Source organism: Sinocyclocheilus anshuiensis, unplaced genomic scaffold, assembly GCF_001515605.1.
Source record: "Sinocyclocheilus anshuiensis isolate Anshui unplaced genomic scaffold, SAMN03320099.WGS_v1.1 scaffold821, whole genome shotgun sequence".
NCBI classification, from domain to species: domain Eukaryota; kingdom Metazoa; phylum Chordata; class Actinopteri; order Cypriniformes; family Cyprinidae; genus Sinocyclocheilus; species Sinocyclocheilus anshuiensis.
In genome coordinates, this window is record NW_015558606.1 from 663,042 (window position 1) to 673,867 (window position 10,826).

Here is a 10,826-nt window from a genome sequence, read left to right on the forward strand (position 1 = left end):
TTTAAAAAAGGTGTCCTTTTGTTATTTCTCAGACCAAGAGGCTGCACATTACTTTGTGAAATTGAAAATGTCAAACAATATACTAAATTGAAATTTTAAATCAAATCCCAAATCAAATAAATAAATAATAAAAGACATTTCTCCATGCACGTAAACTAAGGTTTTACCTGTGTATTTTAATCACGATCCAAACAAAGATGCTGCATAAATGTTATTTAGATTGTAAAATTGAAACAAATTGAAATTTGAAACAAAAACAAAATGGTCTGATTTTAGCTTTGTGATACTACATAAAAAAATAGCAGACGGGCTGAATGAGACGCAAATGTCACTCTCTGACAGCAGGTGGCGCTTACACAGCAGGTATTTATAGGCTGCTGCCCCTTTAAGACCGAATGCATGGATCCAATATAATGATGCATGTGTGATTTCTTTCTCCACTGTTTACGTTAATTTAAGACATGAAAATACTTGCCGAGATAGTTATTTTGAGATAATTTTGCTTGTATGTGTCCGTTCAAGCGAAAGAGGAATCAGTTCTGTGTTCGTGCTCTGCCTGAAACGCCGCTCTGTATGTGCGCACTTTGAGCGTGTGAGCGCGAGCACTGAACTGAATTCTTCATGCGCATGAATGGTTTAAAATGCTTGAATGTTTAAATTGGTAAGACTTAGAAACACGTCAATGATAAACTATGATCCGTTTCACCCCTACAAGCGAGTGAACAACGCAAATCAAGGAAGGGGTTTTATATCACTATTCAAGATAGCCCGTCGGGCAGAGCAGTGATACATTTAGGTAGCCCGACTGGAAAACACAATAGCCCCGGGACGTTGGGCTAGCGATTTTACTAGCCCTGAACCCCTTCCAGTCATGGAAACTATGAACGTTGCACAAAGATTTTTTTGGAAGCTTTGAAACAAATGAAAATAAATAATCTTTTTATGAAACTATATGTAGGCATGTTTTATTTTTTAGTGTTAAAAATGTTGGCTATCAATGGAATAATTTATTGATTTAATGTTTTTCCAAGAGAAAAGATACAGCATTTATGCAAAACATATTTTTCCATATAATATTTCAGGCACTTTTGGCTTTAAAATGACCGTATTAAACCCAGTGCATATTGCAAATTATTTAATATAACCACGCTGACTCAATCAATGGCATGAGTTTGGGCTGGGACTATCTGACCAATGCAGTTGTTTAGCAGTGTTCGGGAAACCTGTTAGAAGACAGTCTTGTACTTAGTGTTGCTGGCGCACAAAATACACTCTTCACCTTTTAAAGTTCATTTGAAGTTCAAGACCATTTTTCTATGGGTTCATGCTGTGCTGAAGGAAGAGTTCACACGTTGATAAGTTCCTTGAGAGTTGAAAGTGAAAAGTTGACTAGCTTTGTGGCTGCAGGTCAGCCGTTACCTTAAATTCAACTGACATAGGATAATTCCTGATGGAAAACAATGCCAGAAACATACATTCTGAACCAGGTCAGTATTTTGGTCAATGAGGAACATTGTAGTCATCTTACATTAGACATTCAAGGAGTGCTGTGAGCCCTCAAGCATGCTTCACATTTCCCTCGCACATCTCTCTGTAGATCTGCGCTATCAGAGCGGATCAGTCGGTTCTGATCTCTTCTCCAGGTGCTGCAGATACAGCTCCCCGGTCATGTTTCCTCCGACCAGAGTGGGAAAAGAATCAGACCCTTGAGAGATAAGGAAAAGGGCGTCTACAGCGGATAGTGAAGGTTAAGTGCTTTGGATTCAGCCAAGTCCACATCCACGTTTCTCTGCATCACCGAAAAGTGTAACAGACAACAAACTTCCTGGTCATGACGAAGTTGTCAGTCCCCAGCATTCTCGATTAATTAATACATTCGATTGCCCACACTGTCCGATGTCAGCCTGATATGAAATCGGTACGATGCTCGCATAAGGTCTTGGAAGTGTACATTTGCATTCGTGTTGGGTGAGTCCTTTATCTGCATTAGGTATGTGCCTGGAAGAGGAGGGAGGGGAGAACACAAGGTTTTCCTCTGGAAAGCTGGCCTGACTCTTCAGTGCATGCCGCCGTTCCCATAGCAACTGCAGCAGCAGCAGCAGGCAGTGTGTGTGTATGTGTGTGTGGAAGCAGGAAGTAGGTGCCCAGATCTCCAGGGCTGGAGCAGGGAGATGGGAGGTCTGCCTGACACACGACCATCAGGGCTGTGAGGAAACGTAGGGCTCGTGCAACATGGCGGGCCAACTTTTTCACATCTACAGGCATGTTTGCACTCTCAACAACCTGTGCGCTGAGAACATGATGGTAAGCAGAAGATGGCATGGCGACCGGACTATTTCGAGGGGCTTTCACATCTGGTTTCATAACATCTGGTTGCATCATATTTGCTTTCTTGGCAGTTGTGGTGACTATAGTTCGCTAAATGTTCCACGGCTCATTTTAAAGTTATGGATTAAAGCATTTTTAGGAATTGCAACTTTTTTTCCTGTCTTGGATTGTGTTTGCGGACAAAACTTTGGCTTTGCATCAGAAGTTTCGCATGTCTGATTCCCAGTGTTTTTGCAGGTGATCTTCGTGCAAGTCAACCCTGGAGAGACCTTCACTATCAGAGCAGAGGATGGATCCCTGCAATGCATTCAAGGTATGTTGTGCTTCCTGTCTCATGCAGTTTCACTTGCAACAGGTTTGAGGTCGTTTCTGGAATTGGGATGGTGCTGTTGTTCTCTCTGTTCCTGTTTGCGTGGTGTTTTTCTAGTTAATCGGAACCATGAATGGTGTGTTATTGGATTTGGAGCTGGTGTAAACCGATGAGAGGCCGGGCGCAGGGCCACGACTGGCATGCTTCTGAGGATATAAAAGGCAGAGTGTACAATGGCAGATTACAAAGCCTTTAACATTTAGTGTCTTTGTAGCTAATTAACGATGGACAAGATGGACTGTTTGCACAGGCTGCGGTTGAGTTCTCTGAACAGCTGCACAGATAAGGACAGCTCTCGGAGGAGAACATTAGTTTGAGAAGTTGCACAACGTTCTAGTGTGTTGCCTTCTAAAAATACAAGAAGGAAATTTGCTGTAAAAATTCTTGTTAATACAAGAGACCTGAATGATATGGTAGCTGGTCACAGTATTTCAGTTAGCCAGTGTTATTTAGTGCAGTGTTTTCCAAACTTTTTTGCCTTGTTATTATATATAGACCACTGTTTAAAAGTTTAGGGTCAGGAAGATTTTTTTAAGTAATTAATACTTTTATCCAGCAAGGATGCATTAAATTGATCAAAAGTGACAGTAAAAACATTTGTAATGTTATAATGTTCAATTTCAAATAAATGCTGTTCTTTTAAATTTATATTCATCAAAAAATTCTGAAAAACATTGAAAATATTACAGCTTTTACAAAAATATTAAGTAACAACTGTTCAGCATCAATAATAATGAGAATTTTTTCCTTTTCCTGAGCAGCAAATTTCTGAATTTCTTGATTTCTGAAGGATCATGTGACTGAAGACTGGAGTAATGATGCTGAAAACAGTACATTTGAAAATGTATTCAAATAGAAAACATGTATTTTGAATTACATAAATCAAACAAAATTTGTATGTATATAGATGTTATATATTATATATAATTTCACAGTATTACTGTTTTTTTTTCTGTATTAAGAGTGTGGAAATTTTATTGTAAACATCTAGTTTTTTTGTCTACTGTCACTTTAGAAGCTTTGTTTTATATTTATTTTATTTATGTATTAATTTTGGTAGAGTTTAAGATTCAGACATGCAGACACAATGTAGCGAGCGTGATTATTGGTTTTATACAACCGTCCTATACAATCAAGAAAATCACTAATTATTAAATTTAGACATTGGCAAGGCAGAATATTTAGACATTTATACAGGCAAAATCATAGTCGCCTTAAAAAAACATTGTTACTTAGGGTAACAGAACAGAGATTTCCCTGCTCAAAAGTGATCTTCAGGTTGTGGAGGCATAGATGGATGAAGAGCAGGCTGTATGGGCTGTGAAGGGCACACTGCTGTGATAAGAGTCAGAAACAAGGCTCTGTAGGGCTTGGCAGCAACATGTGTTGACACAAGAATAGAACAACAGGCCACAGCACTGGCCCTGCTCGTTGACACAATGTGCCTTTGTGTGTTTGGAATCGTCAGCTTTAGGTCCTCACCTGTGATTCCCAATAGCTCTTTTTTTGTGCCTTCAATGCATTAACTTTCATCCATTGTAATCTCAACCAGATTAAGTCATGCCAAGTGTCCTTGTTGCTGCATTTTTGTCAAACCAGTTCCTCCTAAAAGAAAAGCATCAATGCTGTAATTAATGGCTGTACTTGGCTTTAACCTCTCCCTGTGTAAGGTTAAAAACAACAAGGCAGTACTTATGTCAAGACTTTCAGGTCGTGCCATTGTGTTGGACAGAAGCACACAAGCACATCCGATGCTTAGTGAAAAGGCTCGGCTTATGGCATCACGGCGTTGAAAAAAGCAAGGAAAAGCAACCCTGTGAAACAACGAGAACAAGGTGTGGCACACGGAGGAGAGGGGCATTTCAAATGCACGTGTTTACAGAAAAGGTCACTGGGTTTAATTAGAAGTGTCGACTGAAGCACAGGCTCTGAAGTAGCTGCTTTTTACAGAGAGGCTTCTTTGTCATTATGCAAACCTCAGAGCAGAAGCCTAGATTTAGGATTTTATATAAAGTAACCACTGTTTAGCCCGTGGACCGCTGGCAACACAGAATGCACAGAGACAACTTTTTGAAAATGCTTGTGCCAAAATCGCACTTGGAGTCGAAAGGTTTAATTTAAAGGGATAGTTTACCCAAAAAGATCATTCTGTCATCACTTACTCACCTCTTGTCTCTCCAAACCTGTATGGATTTCTTCCGCAAAGCATAAAAGAACGGGGCAGTCATGGCCTAATGGTTAGAGAGTCGGACTTGTAACCTGAGGGTTGCTTGTTCGGGTCTCGGGTCCGGCAGGAATTGTCGGTGGGGGGAGTGAATAACCAGCGCTCTCTTCCACCCTCAATACCATGACTGAGCAAGGCACAGAAACCCCAAACTGCTCCCCAGGCGCTTCAGCACATGGCTGCCCACTGCTTCAGGTGTGTTCACGGTGTGTGTGTGTTCACTACTGTGTGTGTGCACTTGGATGGGTTAAATGCAGAGCACTAATTCCAAGTATGGGTCACCATACTTGGCCACATGTCACTTCACACTTTTTGTGGTGAAGATTTTGAGAAATGTTTTGTTTTTGTTAATGTGGTTCAAGAAAACCATAACAACATTGGACCCCACTGACTTTCATTGTATAGAAAAACACTTTTGTGTTGTACAGAATGATATGAGGGTGAATAAATGATGACAGAATTATTATTATTATTTTTTGGGTGAACTGTCCCTTTAAAAATGAAAGTTTGTCTCACTTGCACTTGATTTTTGACTCCAGGCCTCTGGAATTATTGAAGTAGGCTAGCGGAAAAGTGGAAAGAAGAGGCTGTTGAGTAAGAATTTTATAATTAAGGATTCTCTGCTCTTATTGGTCGCTTTCTGTCCTCCCTCATCATCATCTTTCATTGCAAAAATAGCAATTTTTCCTGTCTTCCCACGTGGAGATCCCACTCTCCTCTATTTTTGACACATTTAGATGAATTTTGTGCTGTTATTTTTAGCATCTTAAGCCTCAATTTTTTGACCCAACTCAAATCTTAACCCTTCGCCTGCCAGGATCCATTGTAGGCATTGCAACAGCGAGTGGCTTTAAGATTTGTGGCTGAGTGGCAGGTCATTACAGTGCTCAGAGCCCTATGCTTACTGAAGTTCCAGCCCGCTCCTATCGCTGCTAATTAGAGTGGAAGAGGTTGAACTGTAATCTTTGTCTTGTTTAAACAGGGTGAACTTTTGCTTTTTCCAGGGGACCGCTTCACAGCCCTCCACCACAGTCTGTTCTCGGCAGTAAGGCCGCTCCGTGCTGCTTTCCCACACTTTTGCAAATGGAGGGAGGTCCTGCTGTTTTGAGTTCAGCCTGTCCTGGGTTGCTCGTTGTCTGTTTTGTGTTTCTGTATGTGTGCGTCCCTTTCTTTTTGTTGTTTTGCGAGGTCAAGGCAATGTGTGAAGGCGTTATCTCCAGCATTTCCCCACCGAGGAAGAGCACAGTTGTGTTTTGACTAGCCTTGCTGAGAGATGTGGTGTTTATGAAGGGCAGGTAAAGTGAGTTTTGAGGTTAACTAGGGACACTGGTTCTATTTAAATGGGCAATTCAGTCATCTGTGAGCACTTCCGGTTTGTCATTTACCTAAGGTCCTGGCATGATCAGCCAGCCACTTTCATCTCTAATGCTTTTGGACAGACATTAACCATTTTCATTTGTTTTCCTTCTCTCTTCAGTATCTGCTGATAAGGCACCAACTGTATTTAAGAGCATTTTTTCCGTTAAGTCATAAACTTGAAATGGCACTCGCAACAAATTTTTACTTCTTTAATGTGACATATTTCCTAGTTGAACAGGATATTCAGTGAAAAAAAATGGTGCTTGATTTCTTTCCAGTTGGACCAGATTTGCTGGTAAAAAGTAGGGGTTACATACCAGGATGAAGGTTAGTTACTATAACAGTGCCTAGTTTTTAGATAGCTAAAACATAGCCTAACTTTTTTGCTATGGGTTAAAATTATCCAATAGCCTGTGTGGCCTAGGTGACATCATCAGAAAAGGAAAGTTGTTTCATAGGTGTAGAAAGTTATCATGTTTTGATGTTTTACAAAGACAAACATGGTTTTTATGTGAAACATTCACTAATTAATTTGCTAATAAAATGTGTATTAAAAGTAAACATGTCGAATGTTTATATAATATTTTCATATATTGCTTAACAAATCCATAACCTGCTCACTAGTGCCCCCTGACTGAAATGCTGTGAGTATCTTATGATTGCTATAATATTGAACATGGGACAACTGTAGACATTTATAATGGCAGTCAAAATAAATTGGGGATGAAATGCATCTCAATAAATATGAACATAAAATTGTTAGTATACATTGATTTCGCAGTGTGTTCTTGGCAGTTTGATATGCAATTGAATTAAGATTTCACAGTTGAATAATCCTGTAAGTCCTCTTCACTCCAGCTTGATGAAATTACATGAAAAGCCCCAGTATCTGTGTCTGTACTGAGAGTATGTTTGTGTAATTAAGTGTGTTTTATTGTTTCTGCTCTGAGGAGCCACGGAGAACGGCTTCTCTGGTGTAATTACTGCTTTTGCTGAGAGCACATTATTCTCATCTGCACGCCGTAATTTAGCAATGATGCACGGCAAAAACGTTGCAGTCAGCATGCACTGAATCTGATTTTCCGCACAACACACACCAAAAAGATTTCATTTATGCCTCGGAAAGCATATCGAAATTAAACATGCTGAATGAATTTGTCAGGAGCCCATGGGAGTCAATATTGACCAGAAAAAGAAAAACAAAAATGAGCAAGGAATACAACATGTTGTATTCTCCGACCGAAAGAGGACAGAAGCGTTCTTGTCCTTGCCATCGGACTGTATCTACATCGACTGAAGGTCATTAGCTATCTTTAGAAAAGCCCCATGAATGGCTATTGTGGCATGAAGTGAGTGACTTTCTCAGCTTACCATACTCCCACAAGGCACAGAGACAGAGGGGCAGATATTTCATGCCACAAGCTCTACCGAGTAGGAATGGACTCAAGTACTGAGGTAATAGCAATGTGCTTGGTTGATTTACAGTGTCTGTCAAGTACTTGAGGAGTAGAAATGTGCAAAATACACATCCCTGCTACATTTCGGTCTCAGCACATCTAAAGACTTGCATCCCACCTGAGCAATCGCTTCTCCCACTTACTCCACTAAGTGCAGTCATTTCATAACTGATTAATCATCTTTTGCACCAGGAGTCCATGTGCTTATAATTGCGTTGTGCAGAAACAAATCGGAGGGTGGCAGGCAGATACAATACTGAATCTGAACTGTAACCCTGAAGGCAGTGGCTTTACGGTGGTGAAAGTGTTACAGTCCCTCCTTCAGGGTTTATTTATCTATGTGCACGAAGCAGCTGGTCTTCTATTTATGTTTGGGAACCTCGTCGCCTGAGAGACATGTCTAGCTTTAGATAATAGGTCAGCTGGAGAAGACACTCAGGTGATGTGCAGTAGTATGTGCTGAAGTATAACTTTCTGAAGGAACCCAGAAGAGTCCAGTATTGCCTCTGATTATTAAAAGGAATGTTCCAGGTTTAAAGCAAGGATTTGTGGCTTTATATTTGTATTTAAATATTTTCTTATTAAATATATTTTAATATTTATAAATATATGAATATTTAAAATAGTAAATGTATTGATATTTAAATAATAATCAAATAATAATAGCACATCTAGAAAAGAACTGAGTGACAAGTTGAACCCATGAAAGACCAGTCCTTTTAAATAGGATGGAAGCATGTCAATAAGTAGTCATTTAACAAGCACTTTTATCCAAGACATCTTATATAGTACATTTAGGTTACTAAATGGCAGATCCTTCTGGAGTTAAGTGCTTTTTGTTCAAGGGCACAGTGATGATCACTCCTTGTGGGGGATCGAACCAGCAACCTTTTAGTTACCAGCCCCTGCTTTAACCTTTAGGCTACACCAACTCAGAAAATACAATCAACCCAGTTGTGCATATTTTGACTGGTTTAGAAAGTGCATTTAAAAACACTTGAGGTGAGAACCACCAGACCACCAGAGCTCCACCAGAGCCCAGAGTCCTGGAATGCGCACCATTCAATAACATTTTACAATAAAGTTCTATGTTAACATTAGTTAATGCAAGTGCTTGCATGGAATTAAAATAAACAATATTTTTACAGCATTTTTTTATTTAAATTGAATAATGTTAATGTAATTATTTTACAATTTTTATATATACATTTGTAACATTTTAAGTGAAATTTAAGTATACAATTTTAATTTTAAGTATAAATTGTATCATAAATGAACATAAATAAAAGTATATTTATAAATTAGCATTAACCTAAAATAATACATGCTGTAAAAAAAATTGTTCTTTATTTAATGATGAAAAATACATGAATCAGACATTTATAAAGTGTTACCCATAATTCAATTCTAGAAAGAAAGAGCAAGAGTAATGCCTCCTGGCCTGGAAGGTGCACAAGGTCAGGTTTGTCATTTGAAGAACATGATCTCAGATCTGATTTTCTTAAATCTGTTAAAGTTCCAGAATAAACACTGACAGACTTTTGACACTTGTATTTGATATCTCCAGTTTAAAAAAAAAAAAAAAGTCTGTGGGACTGTGTGGTGGCTCATGGAGAAGAGCAGATTCTCTGAGAAAGACAAAGGGTAGGTGAATTGAGAGCATTCCTCCTGTCTACTGGCCCAAGCTCAAGTGAGGAGAGCAGTGTGGGGTGAGAGGGTTCATTTGGACAAGGCCCGGTGACCGTGGCCAGAGAGGCACGGCCCGAGATGATTTGCCCTGCTTATTCCAGATGTGCCTGACAGGCTTTGGCAGAAGATTAAAGCTCTGTTGCCCATTCCTCAGCCACACCCTCTCAGAGCTGAGCGAGTGAGCGAGAAGAAGGGAAAGAGAGTGAACGCATCAGGTCTGCATACCAGAGGCTCTTTAGATCTTTGCAGTTTCAGCACAATGTAACTTAAAAATGTTCCTTGCAGATCATTCCAGTATCATAACCAAATATTAGAGCACAGGAGTCCAAAACCAAACCCTACATGGAAACTAGATTTCATCAGGAAAGTATGTGCACTCCAGTGAGGTTTTAGCTGTGTGACTTGGTGTGGCACCAGGGTAGTTTGGTGTGATGTGGATCAGATTGCAAAGAGGAAGGATCTGGAAGTGCCTTTTGTGCTTGTGACCTGAACTTGTAGATCCTTCAGGAAGGTCCATTTAATGAGTAGAATTGCAGAAGATTTCTTTGAGAGTGTGTAAAGAGCTGGATCAGTGTTGGGTATAATTTTATATAGTTTCATATAGTTTTAGTCGTTGGATGAAAATCTCTTTTAAATTTAATTAAGTTTAATAATGTCAAATCATCAAAAGTTCATATAATCAAGGAACTCTGAAAAAAGGTATCATGGTTTCTACAAAAATACTAAGCAGCACAACTGTTTTCAACATTGATAATGACAATGACAATAAAATGTTTCTTAAAGGGGTTCATATGATGTTGCTAAAAAGAACATTATTTTGTGTATTTGGTGTAATGAAATGTGTTTATACGGTTTAAGGTTCAAAAAACACATTATTTTCCACATACTGTACATGATTGTTTCTCCTCTATGCCCCGCCTTTCTGAAACGCGTTGATTTTTGCAAAGCTCATCGGTCTGAAAAGCGAGGTGTGCTCTGATTGGCCAGCTATCCAGTGCGTTGTGATTGGCCTAATACCTCAAGTGTGTGACGGAAATGTTACGCCCCTTGCCATATTGTGATGCCTTGTCCCAGCCGGAGCGACGAGACCTAAACATTAAAACCCATTATAAACGAGGCATTTGTTGCATCCAGTGGGGACATAATTACGGATTATAATGATTTATACTGTCTTTTTACGCTTTGCATTGCATAGCGCCGTGTAAACATAAAACCATGTCTGCATTTGTGATCGGAGAAATGGTAAACTACAAACGCTACTCTACACTGCTCAAAACTCGAGTTTGAATCGTCAGTGGCAAATTCTTTAAATATAAAAAATTTACTTAGTCTGTGAGTCAGAACAGCCGGCATTGTAGTCTACTCTACCAGGATCAGGAAACAGTCCTCCATAAAATGT

General features: G+C 39.4%; 1 protein-coding gene across 1 annotated transcript in view; it reads left to right on the forward strand.

Moving 5' to 3' along the window:
• LOC107680249 (fibronectin type III domain-containing protein 3B-like) overlaps positions 1–10,826 on the forward strand; it is a 157,956-nt gene that overhangs the window by 44,049 nt on the left and 103,081 nt on the right. Inside the window, exon 3 of the mRNA XM_016476057.1 lies at positions 2,566–2,641. Coding sequence (XP_016331543.1) covers positions 2,566–2,641 — 76 coding nt within the window. The remainder of the gene's footprint in view (positions 1–2,565; positions 2,642–10,826) is intronic.